The sequence below is a fragment of the Marmota monax genome, unplaced genomic scaffold (assembly GCF_021218885.2).
Source record: "Marmota monax isolate L192 unplaced genomic scaffold, Marmota_monax_Labrador192_F-V1.1 WCK01_AAM20220418_F8-fsc00250, whole genome shotgun sequence".
Classification (NCBI taxonomy): Eukaryota; Metazoa; Chordata; class Mammalia; order Rodentia; family Sciuridae; genus Marmota; species Marmota monax.
In genome coordinates, this window is record NW_026693876.1 from 145,434 (window position 1) to 165,325 (window position 19,892).

Here is a 19,892-nt window from a genome sequence, read left to right on the forward strand (position 1 = left end):
CTCCCAGCTGACAGCTAGAGGGAGTGGGGGGCACGGAGCAGGGAGCAGTCTTGAGACTGAGTCCTCACAGGAACCTTGCAGGAAGGATCTCCAGCGTCTCCAGGTAGGAAGTGTCAGAACTGAATTGAATTTGAGGACACCCCGTTGGTGTCCGCTGCAGAACTGATTGCTAACTTGCTGGTGGTGAGAAATCCTTACACATGGGTCTCAGAGTCTTTTGCCATGACTGTGGTATGAGAGCAGAGGAAAAACAAGACAATTTGTTTTTCCAACATACCACAGAGCAGCCTTCCCTGTCTCCCACTCCCAATCTTCTTCTTTCTTCAAACCTTGTTCTGAGGGTTCAATTGCTCATGCTCATAGTTTGGCAATAATCTAAAAGTTTATCAAATCCACTATGATAATATTTATTCATTTTTTTGGCAGTCCCTCCTCCATGAACCCCGACCATCTGCATTGTCAGCTTAACAATAAAAATTGCTTTTAAAAGCTTAAAGATGGATTGTGCCAAAAGTTAAGGTAACCTTATCCTTAGGCTGGGGTTCATGATTCCTGACTGTCCTGCTGGGTTTTTATAGCTATCCCACCCATAGTAAATACACTCAAAGTCATCGAATTAGATAAACTGCATTTTCTAATCTGATAAGCACTCACAGGGGCAGCCTGTTTGAAGTCTTGACTCAGAACTTTTTTTCAAAGAGAATCAAACAGAACTTTGAATTCCAAAAATCTGTGTGTCCCAAGATAGTCCTTTTGTTTGACTGCAAATGCTCTCAGCTAATGTAAAGCAAAGTAAAATGCTATTCTGACAGATAATACCATCAGACAACTGTTCAATGGTTATCATTCAAAGTTAACCACATTCAAAAAAAGGGAAAGCCCCCACCTTGTAAAGGAAGTAAAGCAACTGAAGGGTGAAGCGTAACTACACATTTGCAACAGCAAAGCAAATAAGGTACTCACGCATGTCACCAAAGGCCCCCTTTGTCACTTTGGTGGCACGTAACACCACCACTGTGAATTTATGGGAGTACTGGTGCTCCACCTAGAAATAAAATGAGAGAAAATTTAAGTAAGCTTTCATGGTAGAATATCATTGCTTCCTTGACAACGATTAAAAATAATCTAGTTGGAAATCAGTAACGTGCATACCAGAAACATTCTTGGATGCTAAGGTTGGTCCTTTCTTAACTTTCTCTTCTCTCCCACCACAGAATCATTGAGACAGACGTTTAGATCATGTTTCAAAACGTCAGACACGGCAGCTTGACTATTAGCACTTCTTTGCTGTCAGGTTTAACAAGTCTTTGGGGGAATGTAAATCAGGGCTTCAGGCGTTCCAGGAGCACAAGCAGGCTTTGTACTGGCTGACTGGGAAAGCCTGGCTGGAAAGGTGATCTCAGAGCAAGACCTTTGCCACACTCAGAATTGTGTTGTTGCTGTTCACCACCAATCAAAAGCCTTTTCTGCATGACATTTCTAGAGCAGCTTGGGGACCCAAGCCTACACAGGGACTACTTACATTAACTTCAATGCATTTGTTATTAACCCATATGCAATAATTTTAAAGTCTTTATTAACATAATAGATTGTATACACGTGGTAAATATTAACAGGTAGAAGATTTTATTAAACACCTCACCTAAATGGAAATAGGTTATGAAACAGCCCTACTCAGTGAGAATGGGGAAGCAAGAATTCACATAGTGTCAAAAGAACTGAAACACGACAAAAATCTTTGAAAGCTGAAACCATTTTTTTCATTTTCATGTTACGAAAATTCACCTCACCAAATTCTAATAAACTTATCTAATGGGTTAAAATTCATCAATTAAATAAAAAGAAACAAGGACAATGATACCACTGTGAAGTAATAACAATCTAAAAAGCAAGAAGATGCAAAAACACCATAAAGAGGTTAGATTCATAAAGATTGAAAAGATTAGTCAAGTCAGTTATTTTTTAACCAAGGTACTTAAGGGAGGAAGGGAGGGCTGGACGTGGGGGGAGGGGAAAGGGGGAGGGGGGAGGAACAATTTACTAATTTCAGAAATGAAATAGAAAAAAAAAATTTTAAATGTATAAATAAAAATAAAAGAAATAGAGGCCATCGCTATAGATCCTATGGGTATTAAAAACATAATAAAAGGAATACTAGGAACAACTCTATGCTCACAGATTTGATAACCTAGATAAAATGAAAAAATTCCTTGGGGGAGACAATCGACCAAAACTCACACAAAATAAACAGGTCATCTGAATAGGCTGTTTAACATTAATGAAATTAAATTAATAACTTTCCAAACCAGGAAATATCAGATCCACCTGAGTTCACTGGTGAATTCTATGAAACATTTAAGGAAAAATTCCCTCAACTCCCTATAGTGTCTTCCAGAAAGAAGAAGGAGAGGGAATAGCTTTTAATTAATTGTAGAAGGGCAGCATTACCTTAATTCCAAAACCATTAAAAAGGCATTATAAGAAAATAAAATTACAGACTAATATTTCTTGTAAGCGTAGATGCAAAACTACTAAAAATGTTAGTGAATTGAATCAAACAATGTATTAAAAGAATTGTACACCAAGGTCAAGTGGAATTTATACCAAATATGCAAGGCTTGTTCAATATTTGAAAGGCAAATAATATAACCTCTCATAGCAACAAGACAGAAAAAGAAAAATTGCATGATCACACTTCTAGACCAATAAAAAGCATTTGACAAAATTCAACCTTGATTCAAGATTTAAAAAAAAAAAAAAAAAAACAACTTTAAGCAAGCTAAGATAGAAGAAAACTTCCTCAATTTGATAAAGAACATCTTCAAAAAGCATACAATATGGGGCTGGAGTTGTGGCTCAGTGGTAGAGCACTTGCTTAGCACATGTGAGGCACTGGGTTTGAGACTCAGTACCACATGGAAGTAAATAAATAAAATAAAGATATTGTATCCATCTGTTGAGAGCCACAGTTAAGTCGGAATGAGGCCTGGCATTTTGCCAGAGGGAATGGTTGAAAAGTGACCCTGCTCTGGGAATAGGGCAGCTCCGGGATTAAGGCGGATCCTGCTGCCTCGGGCACTTTGGAGTTCCCTTTGAGTTCTCACCGGGTTCCGTGAGAATTGGCACACGGAGCCCGGTGGAGGGAGGAGGGAGTGTGTTCCCGGGAAGTGTGTGTAGAGTGCAGGTGAGAGTTCCGGAATAAAGAGTTGCTGTTTGAACCTACAAGGCTTTGTGGCGTCTCGGTTATTTGTGCCCAGCCAGACTGCGGCATCCATCTACAATTAAAAATATTTTTTATAAAAACATACAATAATTAATATCATACTTAATGATATGAAATTAGAAGCTTTCCTGCAAAGATCAGGAACAAGGAAAGGATGTTCCCTCTCATCACTCCTTTTCAACATGGTACTAGAAGCCTTAGCTCATGCAATAAGACAGAAAAGAAACAAAAGGTATACAGATTAGGAAAGAAGGGAAAACTGTCATTGTTCACTGATTACATGATTATCTATGCAGAAAATGCAAGAAAAGCTATTTTTTTAAAAAATCCTGGAACTAATAAGTAATTATAGCAATTTTGCAGGCCATAAAGTTAATATAAAAAGTCAATCATTTTCTTATATACCCAGCAATAAACAAGTGGATTTTAAACATAATCCCATTAATATTAGCACCCCCCAGGACTAGAATACTAAATTATAAATCTAACAAAGTAAGTATAAGATCTATATGAGAAAAACTACAAAACTTGTAATAAAAGAAATCAGACAGGAACTAATAAATGTTCATGGATAGGAAGACTGGATATTGTCAAGATGTCATGCTATAAACAACTTGATATATAGAATCAACACAGTTCCAATCAAAATCATTGCAAATTATTTTGGAGGAATGATAAATTGATTCTAAAACTTACATAGAAGGGCATAAGACCTAGAATAGCATACACTATGTTTAAGGAGAAGAAAGCTGAACTACTGACACTACCTGACTTTGAGACTACAATAAAGCTTCAGTAACCATTGGCAGTGGAGTGCTAGTGAAAGAATAGACAAAGGAATCAATGGGAGAAAATACAGCATCCAGAAATAGGCTCACAAAAATATAGTTAACTAATCTTTGTCATAAAACAAAAGCAACAAAATGAAAAGAAAAAAGTGAGCTGGGCGCAGGGGTACATGCCTATAATCCCAGTGGCTCAAGAGGTGGAGGCAGGAGGATCTCGAGTTCAAAGCCAGCCTCAGCATGGTGAGGCACTAAGCAACTCAGTGAGACACTGTCTCTAAATAAACCACAATATCAGACTGGGGATGTGGCTCAGTGGCCAAGTGCCCCTGAGTTCAATCCCCAGTACCTGCTCCCCCCCCCAAAAAAAAAGAAAAAACTCATTTTAACAAATGATGCTATAACAACTGAATATCCACAAGAAAAACAAATGGATAAATTTAGACAAATGATACCTGGGCTTGAAATAAGATAGAAAATGCCTTTGAAAACCAACTTAGGGGTTAGCTTTCTCCACTAAAGAGACAGTCTCAATAGTAACACTCTCCCTGCCCTCTCTCTCTCTGCATACACACACATATGTAAAATTTTGTTCCCCCCAACATCTGTGCTCTTTCTCTATATCTTAGAACTTCTTCTAACACTACATGAGTTTCAAATGACTAAAACTCCCTTGTAACATAAAAATTATGTGCAATACTTTTACCTATTATTATTTAATAGATTGGTTTTGAGATTGCTACAAGCATACTCATATGTCAGATATTATAAATAGCATACAGAAAGATGTTATTATTCTACTAGATGTCAATTATCATTTAATATTTCCAACATCCCTCTTATAATAATTATTGTAAATAATAATGATTGTTATCATAGATAACAAGTATTATTTTAAATAAAAATATTGTGTACTATTTATATTTTGTAGATCAGTAAAGTGAGATTCTAAGAATCTAGGTGATTTCCCAGTAACCCATGGATTGATCATAAGTGGTAAAATTTTATTAGATTCCAATCTTGTTGTCCTCCTTACATCCCTTTAGTTTCACAGAGAATAATAAAACCAACACCAATAGTTTTAATAGTAATAATAACTGCTTCTATTTATTTAAGTGACATAGATAGTTACAATCTAGTTTGTATGTGATATCTGTAGTTGATCTAGCTAATGATCTAGTAATTGGCCTTATTTTACCCATTCAGCTCTTTCTAATCTGTGTTCCTTTGTATCAGCCTTGATTCTGTCTGAACTATAATAAATGAAATGCTCTTATACTATGATTAATACTTGACTATAATAAATGAAATACTCTTATCCTGTGAGATGAAATGCTTTTATACTATTCACAGAATATAAGCATACATTTACCACTGTATTGGTTTTTAAAAGTTAATTTTGGAAAAATCAGAAGTCTTCAGATCCCCTCTAAATTATTTTCAGAACAGGAATGTCAAAACCTCTGACCATCTCTTTCTGAGAACTGAAAGGATTAATAAGAGTGTACCCATAAAGTGAGTTCAGTACACATTCTTAGAGAAAGGTGTTGTTTCAATAAATAAAAATAATCTTTTGAGAATGCTTTTCCATATTTCCTGAGGCCAATATTGAATATCATTTCAAACTATTTCAGACTGGGCTAGGTTCTGACTTGAATAGGACATTTTTGGTTGAAATGATATTGAATCCACAACCAGTGCTCCCCAGGAGAAACCAGTGACTCAAGACACTGCAAGACGGTAGTTAGCAGGGGAAATGCCACATTTCTATTGAGATATAAAAATCTAAGATCAATCCACTGACTCAGTCACCAAGAGGAAGGACTGCATAAGGAAGGTGTTACCTTACTTTGAGAATCTGACTTCATCCATAATCTTTTTCAGAGTGAAACTCAAGACATTTTCACTTTTTCTTTTCACAATTACAATTTCCCACACATTAGGAAAACACCTACTGTATTAAGTTCATTCTGGAGAAATTGCATTGATATCTGCAACTAAAATGACGAGGCCCTGAAAAAGAGAAGCAATTCTTACCAACCCACGTGATGACTTTCCAATGGTTAAAATTCTATTGTTCCAAACCCCAAAGAAACGATCACAAAATAATCTGGTTTGAAAGAAGATAGATTCTGTGTGTAAAATTATTTTTTCTCTACTCAATTACCATTCCAAACCCAAACGAAAACTAACACAAGGCCTACAGCATATTATTACTAACTCCAGAGATAGTGATCACTACAGGCAACCTCAGCAACAGGCAATGCAAACAGATTTCAGAAATGCTTTAAAATGCATTGATGTTATCCCAAAATCATGGGTTTTTTTGGTTTTTTTCTGTTTACATATTTTTCAGTGTTACTTCCTTGTGTGGAGTTTCACTCTGATACAAGTAAAAAGCACAGGCATCCTGCTCTTGTTTTCTCACTTCTTTTTAAGAATCATCAATATGGTCTATTTATAGTCTCCATTGCTACCAATGCCTTATGTGCTCTCAGTCATGGGTCAGCTACATGGGTTGACAAATTATCCCAAAGTGATGTCCAAAACACCTAATTAGGCAGCAGAATTTGTCAGCTCTAGCAGACATTATTAAAAGAAAAATCATCATCAGAAATATGACTTGAGATTCATCTCCCCCAGGAGCAAGAAATTTGTCAACTTGTGCAATAGGTATGCACATCAAATTTAGTAATACACATACAAGTAAATATAGAGTATACTCTAAAAGCAATAAGAATTTCAAGTCCGACTTTAATCAAGATTACAGAGACTGCTCTATCAATGAGAATCAGTGCATCAAATATTTGATGGTGTCAGCTTGGGTCTAAAATACTCATTTAATGACATATTCACCATGAGTTTATAGTAACTGTAATATCCTCAAGATACCTAAAATAAAACAGTCACCCAAATTTTGAGTACCTAAACTGAAATTACAGTGTAGACTCTTCTCTGAGAGCAGTAGGCTCTGTGTTCTTCCAGGAAGAATCATGGTTGAGAGAAGATAGTGAAGGACAGGTATAGCTTCACTCCCTGAGGGAGCTCATTAGAACACATAAAGCAGCACACACATTTGAAAGATTTTCTCACACATTCTTAAAGACATTTGGGGGAGCAGTCACACTTATTCAGTTTAGAATAATTGGTCTAAATGATATGCCATGTTCATTCAGATGTAAGATGTCACTACACTGATGACTTCAATGGAAGAAGGATGGTTGGATATGATCAATACCTGTTGTATGTACGCAGGTAGGGAAACACCACATGGAATCCCATTATATGTACAATTAGTAAGTATTAATTTAAAATTATAATAAAAAACTCCCCAACCTACATCATATGATTAACCAGCCAAATTTAGTGAGATATATATATCTCACTAAATTATATATATACATATATACATATATTTAAATTGGCAGCCCATTTTTGTGTAATACAGGTTACCCAGAAACAACCAACCTGCAACTAGGATTTAAAGTGTTCCAAACTGCTAGCTTCCCCAGGAACCTTACTTCAAGACCACAAAGCAGCACAACTACTAACAGGAATAAAAACAGATCCAATGATAGAACAACTATACCACACTACAATGTTCAAGGAAGTGAAAACCGCATTGGAAGATGACTATTTAAAAAATGGCTGGGAAGATTTTTAAAAGAACCAAATAGAAATTTAAGAACTGAAAAATAAATTTGTTGACCTAGGGATTTCCGATCTATGTCCTGTGATAAAGAAGCAGGAATATAAATATTACTTTGTGTACTTTTGTTTCCAAAGAGAGGCTTGTGGAAAGGCAGGTCTGGTATCAAAGAAAAGGATAGGAACCGACTAATCAGCAGCCACGATGATAAATTTTGTGCACCAATCTGAGTAGACTGGAGGGTGCCCAGATTAAACATTTTTCCTGGGTAAGAATGATTAGCATTTCTTGCGGATGATCAGCATTTGAATTGGTAGATCAGGTAAAGTGGACTACCCTCCCCAGTGCTCCTCCCCAATCTGTTGAGGGGACCTGGGTAGAACAAAAGACAGGAAAGAAAAATTCACCCCCTTTTCCCTATTTTATCCTTTGAACTGGGACAATTCATTTCATCTTTTCAGTTCTTCACTTGGGGTTTACACCATCCGCTTCCCTGATTCTCAGCCGAGGAATGAATTACATCACCAGCTTGCCTGGGTCTTCAGCTAGAGAAGGTAGGTCATGTGACTGCTCGGCCGCCACAGTCATGTGAGGCAAACCCTCCTGACTAATTAATTAATGCCTCCTTTTGCTTTTGTTTTCCAGAGAACCCTGACAAATACACGAGCCTTCCTCTTCCTCACTTTCTAGATTTATTAGTGTTCACAGAAAACAAACTGTTCATCATAAAACTCATTATTATTTGTGGACAGTGCTGTATTTCTGCAGTAATTAGTTAGTGACCCTTACATGTATGAGTTCCCAGTAGCAGCATCTTACTTTCTGACTTCCCTGGAAATACCTTACTTTTTTTTTTTTGTCTCAAAAAAATAATCTTGTGCAAATACCCAGTTACTATTTATAAAGGCCCTGTGAGGCAGACATATGAGGTACTACTCATACCCTGTTTTCTAAATGTGGCAGAGTCCAAGTGCTCATGAGCACGTAACTGGTCAGACAAGAAGGGGCACTGGAACACTAGTTCTTTGATTACTTATCCAGTGGTGGTGTTTTTTTCCTATGTTACTGTAATAATCTGGAATAATACTTTTCTACTTCCAGTCATTCTGCAATGGTGTTTTTAAAGGACCTTCCACATGGGGTTGACTGTCTCTAACACGAAGACAACCTCAGTTTCTGTGGATGTGGGCTGTGGCTCTCTATTGCTAATAGGTTGTTGGAAGAGGTGTGGATTTTTTCATCCCAAGGACATGACTCATATTTTCAGAGTAAAAAGATGGAAATTTTCATAAATCTTTTATAATTGATCTCTTCCATATAAAGTTGATGACTCCCTGGTCCAAGAAAAAAATAAAAAATAAAAAGGCACAAGTATCTTTAAAGTTGGAAAGCACCTCAAGACAACTCTAGACAAATAGGAATTAAATTGTATCACATTCTTATCACTCCTTCTTAAAAGTTAGCACCATTGGAAACTAGAGAGCTTGCTGGCTGCAAACTGCGACCTCAGCCCCCAGGATTCTTCAACATGTCCCTGCATCACAGTTATGGTGACAATAAGTCCAATCTTTTGTGCCTTGAGGCTGCCAAAGGGTGCTGGCCTGCCTGCCACCAAGTGCTCATTACAAGCCAGCTGGCTTGATTTTCCCCCATCTCTCCAATCGTTACAAATACTGTTTCATGTTGAATGTGTTCACTTACATATTTTGAAAAAAATCTTTCTGTGAAAACCAGAGCAGGGCATTATTTTTTTATTAAAATAATTTATACCTAAACATGCACACAGTTTTGTTTTGTTTTGATGTACACAGAGCAAGAACAAGACGACTGAAGAAAGCCGTGCAGCTCAAAGGATCCTTTTTATTTTTTCAAAAAGGATAAAGATTAGAATACTACTTGAATGCCTACCTCCAGTGTTGGAGAAAATAAAGAAAAATGTGATACAGATTTGTGAGGTTTGCACATTTCATCATATTAATATGCCACATAGGTGATTACTATGGTCTAAGTTAATAAAATTTGCAGGAAAAGATGCTAGTACTGAGCCTTAAAATATCATCTGCAGTTTGATTTTTAAACACATACTAAGCATAGGCTTCATACTCAAAGAAGGACCAAATGGTCAGTTCAAAGATATCCAATAAGAGATGTGCAGGGGTGGTACAGCATTCAGTTATAAGGCCTCATTAGGCCAGGTAGAGGACTGAAGTTCATTCAAAGTAATAATGTTCTTTGAAAACTGCTATGCTTTAACTATACTAAATATCTTTCATTTTTTTTAATCATGCACGTTCTTACCTCCAGACTGCTTCACACATGCTTTTCCTAACTCCTACTAAATCTTCAGGTTATGGTTACAAGTCACTTACATTAATTATCCTGTTGTATGTTACGAGAGTAATCTTCATTGTATCTTACTAGAGTCCTTACTAAAAATTGTTGTAATTATAAACAAATTGTTCATCTTTTCTGCTAGAGATGGGCTCATACTAATCAAGAACTTTGTTGGAGTTTCTTTGTATACACAGTGCTTATTGACATGGATTGGTATTCAATAAATGGTAATAAGCACTCAATTAAAAATTGAAATATAGATATAGATATAGAATGAATTGAAAGTCCAGATATTAGGATTGGAAATTGTTATTGGTCTTATCTCAAGCTTCAGGTCACAGAACTTTACCTATCTTTCTTCTTCCTTCTCAGTTTTGAAGGCCAGTTTCCATGTTAAAGTTTGAGGATTTACATTTATATTAAATTCTCTGACAGCTATAGAAACTACTTATCTCCCTTAAGGTGATAGAATAAGAAGCAATTAATCTATATATAAGATATAAAAACAATATGGAAAGCAGTTTTAAAACTACCTTAATTTTTCCATTCATCTACAGAAATCCGTAACTGTGAAAGGAAATTAAGATATTGTTTAAGAAAACAAAGATTACCTCATAGTATTTTTTTTAAAAGAAATACTGATTGTATGCTTTTTATAAGATTTGTGCTTTAAATACAAGGAAAATATACAAGTTCAAAGTAAAAGGATACATAAGCTAATTAGAGAATGTAATATAACTTCAAAATTTGAAAAACAAAAGTTAAATATGGAATATAATTTTGCACATTAAATATTTATCAACATAGATAACATATTAGGCCAAACCACAAATAAACATATTAAAAAACAAAAAAATTTATGGAGTATCTTTCTGAATACAATGGAATTATACACCAATAACAAAGGCAAGTAAAAAATTATCAAGTGTTTGAAAACTAAAAAGTACATGTCTATATAATCATGTCTAAGAATAAATTACAGTGAAAGAAAATATTTGAACTGAATAATTATGAAATACCATTTCCAAACTTATAGATTAAATTTAAAATAGATGATCTACAATATAATAATAACCATTTCAAGATTCTAAAAAGAAAATATCACTCAGCCATAGTAAGAATGACTTTAGGACATTTGCCAGTAAGTGGATGGATCTGCACACTATCATGCTAAGTGAAATAAGCCAGTCCCCAAAAGCCAAAGGTTGAATATTTTCTCTGACATGTGGAAATTAACCCACAAAAGGGGGTGACAGGGAGAATAGAAATTTAGTAGATTAAACAACGGGGAATGGAGGGAAGGGAGAGAAAAGAAAAGACAGGGAAATGAAAAGACAGTGGAATGACTCTGACATAATTTTCCTATGTACATACAAGAAAATATCACAGTGAATCCCACCATCATGTATATCCACAAGACAGGGTCCTATCTAGAATAAGATAAATCCTATGCTTGTATAATTATTTCAAAATGGATTTGAGTATCATGTGCAACTAAAACTAACCAATAAATTTTAAAAAATTTAAAAAGAGAAAATAAAATTGACATTATTCATCAATAATAGACATGTTTAATTTGAAAGTCCAAAGCATGTACAAAGAAACTGTTAGAATTAACAGAAATTCAGTAAGGTCACTGGATCTACAGAAATAAATTATATTTCCATATAAAAGCAACTAACTGGAAAATAAAATTTTCAAATATCATTATAATTACATTAAAACATTAAGTATCAAGAAATAAATCTCTCCATGTATATGCTTATAGATTCATAAGCACATAGACATACAAGATTTCTTACTGAAAAATTACAATATATTACTGAATGATTTAAGGTGATTTATTTTGTTTCAGATTGGATTCACAGGTTATTAATGAATTGGAAGATTCATTATCATTACTGTCATCTCTTCTCTAATTGATTTATAAAATCATTTTGGTCCAATTAAAATTCTAGCAGTTTGTGCCGTGTGTGTGTGTGTTTAAATGGACAAACTGCCTCCAAAATGTATATGAAAACAAGGAGTAAAAATAACCATGGTAATCTTGAAGAAAGAATTGGAGGGTATACACCATCATATATAGACACATCTTAAAGGCACAGAGATTAAGAAAGATTGGTATTGGTGCAAACAGACTAATACACCAATTAGGAAATAGACCAAGCCACACATAATGGTTTTTATTTAAAGCAAATTACTACTGCCATTCAGTGAGGATATTATTGTTATCAGTAGACTAGATAAAGAGTTCGGGGTATATTCTGATAATATAACAGTATATTACAATGGGAAAGTATGGAATTTTGTGCCACATGACAATGTTAGTGAATCTCACAGATGATGTTGAATGCAGATATTTATACAAAAGTCAAAGACAAGAAAAACATGATAATAGAGATTAAATATTGGTTTGCTTTGGTAGGTTTTTTACTGTAATAGACATGAGCCAGCCTTCTAGAGTACTTATAACGAATATTTTATCTGGGTTATGGTTTTATGGATGGAGTACACATGTAATACCTCAATTTAAAAAAAGAAAAAGAAAAAGGAGAGAGAGTTAAGTAGAGAAACTTGCAAAAGAAAACAGACGTAATCAACAGCAAGAAAACAAGAACAGAAGAAATCTGAGAAGAATCTCAAGACAAGAATGACCAGCTGAGTCAGGGAGAGAAACTGGGAAATCATTGATTTAGCACTGAGGAATAAATTGATGAGAGCTTTCAATGAAAAGAAAGGCTGAGCCCAGTTTCCAGTGATTGTGAGCAGAAGGGAAGAAAGCACTACATAGAATTGAAACCCATTAACCCCACTATCCAGGCAGGGCAAGAAAGGAAATAGAAAGTGGAGAAGGATGTTGGATAAAAGGACATTGTTTCATTTTAAGTAAAAACGAGGCTGTGGATTATCTTAATATTCATAAATCCCATTTCTAACACAATAAATCTGAGTCTCATCTGTTGTATTTGGCAAGGAAATCTCTGGGTTTTGATCAGAAAAAAGAATGCATATTTCCCATGGAGTTTGGAAAATTACATTCTATTATTAAATTTGAATTATTCAACTCTTCACTAAAAGCTAACCAACCATAGAAGAGTTTGTTTAAACATTTCTGACTAAGGGAAAGTTTACGGAATTAATTGTCCCAGAAATGCATACCAAAACATAGCCCTGAACCCAAAAATCTGTGAATCTTCTCTTCACTGTCTTGTGAAGGATGGAACTCTACAATCTGATGATAGCTAAGTGCTAGCTTAGCTTCATTTTTTAAAATTATTCCATGAAGTTCAGTATTATCACAAATGTTTTGGTAATTTTTCCTCCTAAGTCCCTCTTCTCTAGAAACTTCCAGTGATTTAAAAAAAAAAAAAGACATGTGTTAGTTTAATTATGTACTGTAGCCTGTTTTATATTAATATTATACATTAATTTTATAAATTCAATTAAAAATTCAAAGAATTATTATAGAGTTTTGCTTTATCAATAACACCAGCAATACACAGACATGGAAATATATCAGCCCCTCTCCCTGAAAGAATACAAAAATAGTAAATTACTTACTATAATATGCTGGTAAGGATCTATGAAAGACATTTTGGTTTCAGTTACAGGAATTTTCACACTTCAAAGGTCTTCTTTGGCACTCCAACTTCTTCAAAGCCTACAAAAATAAACAATCACTATTGGTAAGCTTCCTCTTGGATGCAGTTTGGAGACATAAATGATGATAAGGATGAGTCTCAAAAGTGTACCCAAGGGGACCAGATGAATTGAATTTCCCACTGTGCATATGAATGAGTACACACACATGACTTAGGGAAAGAGTGAATATATTTTGATAAGTAGCATTTAATTTCCATATTTATTTGTTCAAATTTATTCTGAGTAATATTAGGAAACTACAGGGGCTTTTTTGCTTTCATTTGCAAAGTAGTTTATGAGAAATTCATTGAAATTACGAAACACTGAAATTATTTTGGTGCCACTTATAATGGTTTCTTTTCTCAGTTGGTCAGCATTATACAAATTCACAATAAGAAATAAAGATTCTTTTACCTTAGCTATTTGTTAGGAATTTAAAATACACATTCACGTTGAATGTGAACTTTAGTAATGACATTTTTTAAAAAAAATGTTTGTTCATTATATATAAGGCAGCAGTTTATTTTAGAAGCAGTTATATGAAAATATTCTATTAGAGAAATACTCTCTTGTACTTTCTTTTCTCTTCTTCCACAATTACTCCAAATTATTTAAATTAAAATAAAAATTAGTCAAAGAACATCTTTGTTATCTCATCACAAAATTTTTCCCTGAAATTTTATACAATAACACACACACACACACACACACACACACACTGCAACATTCTATAAGTAACATCTAATATGGAACATCTATTTAAATATTTTTATTATTTATGTAGTGTATAAATTCTGAAATATCTTTATTTCAGAATAAAACACATTTGCTTTTAAAATTTTAACGACTTATTTATTTATTTTGGTACCAGGGATTAAATCCAGGGATGCTTAACCATTCCATGCCTTTTTATTTTGAGACAGGGTCTCACTTAGTTGCTGAGGCTAACTTTGAACTCGTGATCCTCCTGACTCAGATGGAGGCAGGGATTACAGGCAGGCGCCACCGCACATGACTCACTCTTTCTTTTTAAAATATCACCTTTTTAAAAAAATTATAAAAAGTGTACCATGCTCATTGTTTCAATAACAAACTGCTGAACTAAATGAAGAATAAAGGACAATCATTACTATTATTCCAAGCTATTACAACACATTTTCATACATTTAGAGTAAATGGAAAAGAGAGAATTTGAGACATTTTTAACAAAAATAGGCTCTCCTCATATGCCATTGGTTTTTTAAATTCATTCCCTTCATCATTTTTTAATGTGAAATCTATGAAGCAGAAATATAAGAAAGGTAAGGCCTGGGAACATGGCTCAAGCGGTAGCGCGCTCGCCTGGCATGCATTCGGCCCGGGTTCCATCCTCAGCACCACATACAAACAAAGATGTTGTGTCCACCGAATACTAAAAAATAAATAAATAAATAAAAAAGAAAGGTAAAAATGACCCACAGTCTCCTATTTTAAAATTATCAAAAATAAGAATACCTGGGCTGGGGATACAGCTCAGTTGGTAGAGTGCTTGCCTCACATGAAAAAGGCCCTGGGTTCAATCTCCAGCACCACACACACACACACACACACACACACACACACACCCTCTTCTTCATTTTGGCCTATTAGTCATCATTATTTTTAATCAGTAAAAGACATCTTTTAAAGTAAGACTGTTATTTACAATAATCACTTCTTATACTGATATTATATTTTATGTTTCAACATGCATTTTCATCAGACTAAAAGTGAATACAGCATCTAAAATCAATTTGTAAAATCAAGACTTTCCAGTATCCAGAACTGCAAGTAGTACATTTCCGTTCTTTACCCATTATCGAGTCAATTCTGGGTACAGCAGCACAAAGATAACTAAGATACTCAGTTATCACCTTTCTTTCTGTTATTTTGTTGGATTTGGCTATTATTTTCATGAATTTTCAGGTTTCTTTCCAGTGAAGCCTTCCCTGATCATATTATTTAAAATTGGCAGAAACCTCACTTTTCTTGTTTTATTACTAACATCTACTGCAGTTTTTATTGTATTTTTAAAAATCCATATCTTCTCTCTCCTTCATTAGAATAGCTCCATGAAGGCAGATGCTTTTGTGTTTTATTTATTGTAAAATTCCTAGACCCAATGTAGGTGCAGATGGACACTTTACACAGATATGCTAAATGAAAGAATAAGAGAATGAATCGATGGGAGACTACATTTATACAACTAAGAGAAATAATTTTCAAGCCCAGTTACGCTAACACATTTTAATCAAGCCAAGTAAAGTTCTTTTCTATGCATTCATAAGCTTGTTCATACTCACTCCTCGCCCCATCTGTATTAAAACATTTCACTATGATAATGAAATACCTGAGACTAGGTAACATATAAAGACAAGAGTTATTTTGGCTCACAGTTTGGGGCCAAGGTCAAGGGCCCACATCTGCTGATGGTCTTCCTGCTGACCAAGTCCTGTGGCAGTACATAGCATCTCAGGAAAATGCACAGGAGCATGCATGTGTTCTCCAGTCTCTCTCACAAAACCACCAGAATTCAATCATGAGGGCTCCACCTTAATGATCTTATCTAATTCTAGTCACTGCCCAAGGCCACACCTCTGTACACTATAATCACATTAAACTTCCACCCTGTTAATTTTTCATAATTGGGATTAAACTCCAACCTTGGTTTCAGAAGGAAAAAAACCCATATTCCAGGCATGGCACCATCTTACTCTGGAATACTGTTTCTCTTTTTCCTCTGATTATTTTTCCCTAATTATCTACATATTGCCAACATTCAAACATGATTATTCATGTACTATTGTATCATACTGTGCCTTTGATTGGTCTCTAAATATTCTTGAAACAACTTTTTGAATTGAAGAAGTAACAGTATAAAAAGATACAGGCCAAACTACAATAAGGTGATTTGTGATTCTGATATTTGTAATATAAGAAATAAATATCTACACCAGGTAATATGATCCTATTTAGCACTTCTGATTATCAGGATTTTTTGAGCTATTTCTGTTAATCTTATTAATCTTACTAAAATGATCAGCACTGACTTGATCTACCTTTATAGCTAATGTTTTTATGCTGATTAACTCAAGGTGTGTCTAAGCAGTTCCTGAGTCAGAACACAATTAACACTCTAGAGTTGCTGGTGGGATACAGCCTTACATGTGGCGCAATAAAAAAATCATGTGATTCACTATAACCATCCATATTTCCCTTATATCATTACTCTCAGAAGTTAACTAATTTCTGATTATAAATCCTCTTCCCAAGCATCTGATAGGCCACACAAAGCTCCTGTGCCCAAAAGCATGAGACCTTTAAACTGCTACAGTAGTAGTAATTCCTCCCATTCTAGAGGTTGAAACGTCCATGTTGTTGTAAAGGCTATGCCAGGAGAGTGCTATCAGGTATTCAACACCTCAGAGAAAAATCACATCACTTTCCTCATGGAAGCAACGGCATTTATTGACAATGACGATATGGTAATGGTATCTAATTGTAATTTCACATCCTGTGACCCACGTTACTCTACCGTAAAGGTGAATAGCACTATACCTTCAATATTAATAAGGACCAAATTAATTAATTAATTACAATGGAAGATATCAATAGATACTTAATGCATATCACTTTCTCCTTCAAGACAAAATTCACAGCGACTGATTAATAAAAATGTCATAGAGTCACTTGAAAAATGTACTATTGTAATCATTGTTGTGACTGTGGAAAATGAGAAAATTCTGATGCATTTATCATCCAACAAACAAATATGCAGAATATAATTTGCACTATGTAAGGTGTTTGGGAACAAATGATGAGCCCAAACCAAATGTATTATGAAACTCTGTGGCCCTGCAGACTCCAGACTTCACACCATTCATACTGGAACCTCAAGAAGTAAACAGGACCATGGTAATTGTTCTCATCAGATTTTTTTGAGTTAAAAACAATGCATGGGCTGGGGATTGTAGCTCAGTGGTACTGTGTCTAGCAGGTGCAAGGTCCTGGGTGTGATACATAGCACCGCAATAAAAACAGCCAACAAAAAAATGGTACTAATGACGGTGGCATAGAAGAAGAGCATTTGCTGGATTCCATAGCCATTGAATTCCTAAACAGTAGTTTTATCCAAAAAATCTTTCATTCATTCAATCAATATGTCTTTGCAAAGTTACCTAGTCTGTGCTGGTGCTGGGAATGCAGCACTGAGAAAGGCTTACCCCTTGCCTTCAAGAAATCTGACAAGTAATCTACAGGCAGCAATAAGCACAGCCTAGCATGATACTTAACACTCCTGTGGTGCTTGCTACGCTGTATGGAATCAATGTCTTCAGTTGAGGGAATCCTGAACCCTACTGTTCTATGAAAGCATGTTCCATGAGTTTCCACTCCTATCGTAGAAAGTCGGAAATCTTTACACAGCCTCCAACTATGTTTTCAAACCTATTTACTGTAAACCAAAGCAGGATAACCTTTTTCTATCACAATATGACACACAAACATTCACATACACAAGCTAAATACAGAAACAAGTTTAATATGATACTTTTACTAAGAACGATGTACACTGCTTGTTCTTTTTTTTTTTTTTCCTATTTCATTTGTTTAAATGCTGGTAGCAGCCCACTGAATTGATGTCATGACTCACCCGAAACAGTTTGAAAAATAAAGGCCTAAAGACTTCATGATTAGATTTCTATCTACTTCCTCATCCTTACCCCACCACTCAACTCTCTCCTTTTCTTTCTGGTACAGTCATGCTGGGTTTCTTTCCTTTCTTCAAATGTTTCATGCTGTGTCACATTTAGAGCTATAACCCACCTCTTCTATTCATCCATTTATTTAACCAATGTTCAGACCACAATTAATTATGTCAAGTATTGTTCCAGGGGCTACAGAGGCAGAAGTGAGGGTTGGATACATTTTCTCACCTCTTGGAGCTTACATTTCTAGAGGGCAATCAGAAAACAAGCAATCCAAGAAATAAATGCAACAATTCGAAATAGTTATTTATGACATGATGGAAACAAGCCAAAGGCTGAAACACGGAATAAATACAGACACCAGGCTCTGGAAAGGCACCGGCCATAGTGGGTAGAGGGGGAGTGGGTTTAGAATGCAATGTTCCCAGCAGGCAGGAGTGGAGGAAGTGAGAGAAGACAGGAGGTCGGTGAATAGTGACCAAAAGCAAAAGTAGCTTATGATGAGGTTGGAAGTAGAGGCCAGGGCAGATCACGTAGGGCCTGGTAGACAACTCCTGTGCACATGGCTAACTCTGATGCATTCATTAGGACTCAGTTTAAATGTCACTTCCACAGAGTGGCTTTCTGTGACCTTCAAAGTATATTTGGTCTATCTCCTATCAGTTCCATTTGTACTCTGGACTTCTTTAAGTCTTTCATTCCACTTACACAGATACTGTAACAGAGAGATATTACACAATATCTGCTTTTCCTGAAAGAACTAAAAAATTTATAGTCAGTAACCATATTTTTTCCCTAGTATTAATCTTAGTCCTTATCACAGTGCCTGAAATATAGTAGGTTCGATGTAAAGATTTGATGGGTAGAAGTATGATAGATATTATTCAAAGTAGTGCATGTTTATGCATGAAGGGGATTCACAGAATAGAGCAAGCAGTCTCTACTGATGTTCTACTTGATCATTCTAACTATTCTTAATATCAAAGGATGCTAACTATCAATCTCCACTTGAAAAAATAAAAAGTAGAACAAGTGCTATTCCAGAAGGGGTGAGATTAGCACTAAAAATGTTTAGAGGAAATCTGTTGCTGGGACCCACAGTTTACTGTCAGCAACTTTATTTCCTCTTTTCATTTTCAACAACTCAATTCATAACTACTCTGTTCACTACCTATTAACCACAACTATATCATGAGGCCAGTCTTGGGCAGAGAATGGAGACATCCCCACACTAAAGCCAATAGCTAGAAATAGGCTAAAGATAGCTAACTTAAAAATTCTTGTAATATTGTAATATTCTCTCTCCCTCCCACCTCTCTACATGTGCATTAGACCACTAGGTTAGAAACATTAAATATTAGCCAGGAACAGTGGCACACACCTGTAATCCCAGCAGCTAGGGAGGCTGAGGCAGGAGAATCTCAAGTTCAAAGCCAGCCTCAGCAACTTAGTGAGGCCCTAAGCAACTTAGCAAGACCCTGTCTCTAAAATAATATATATATATATATATATATATATATATATATATATATATA

General features: G+C 35.2%; 1 protein-coding gene across 1 annotated transcript in view; it reads right to left on the minus strand.

The window, feature by feature from the left end:
- The window catches only part of Pla2g4a (phospholipase A2 group IVA), a 128,456-nt gene that overhangs the window by 89,436 nt on the left and 19,128 nt on the right, over positions 1-19,892 (minus strand). The window contains exons 2-3 of the mRNA XM_046462691.2: positions 13,553-13,652; positions 964-1,045 (exon numbers count right to left, since the gene is read on the minus strand). Coding sequence (XP_046318647.1) covers positions 964-1,045; positions 13,553-13,585 — 115 coding nt within the window. The 5' untranslated portion in view covers positions 13,586-13,652. The remainder of the gene's footprint in view (positions 1-963; positions 1,046-13,552; positions 13,653-19,892) is intronic.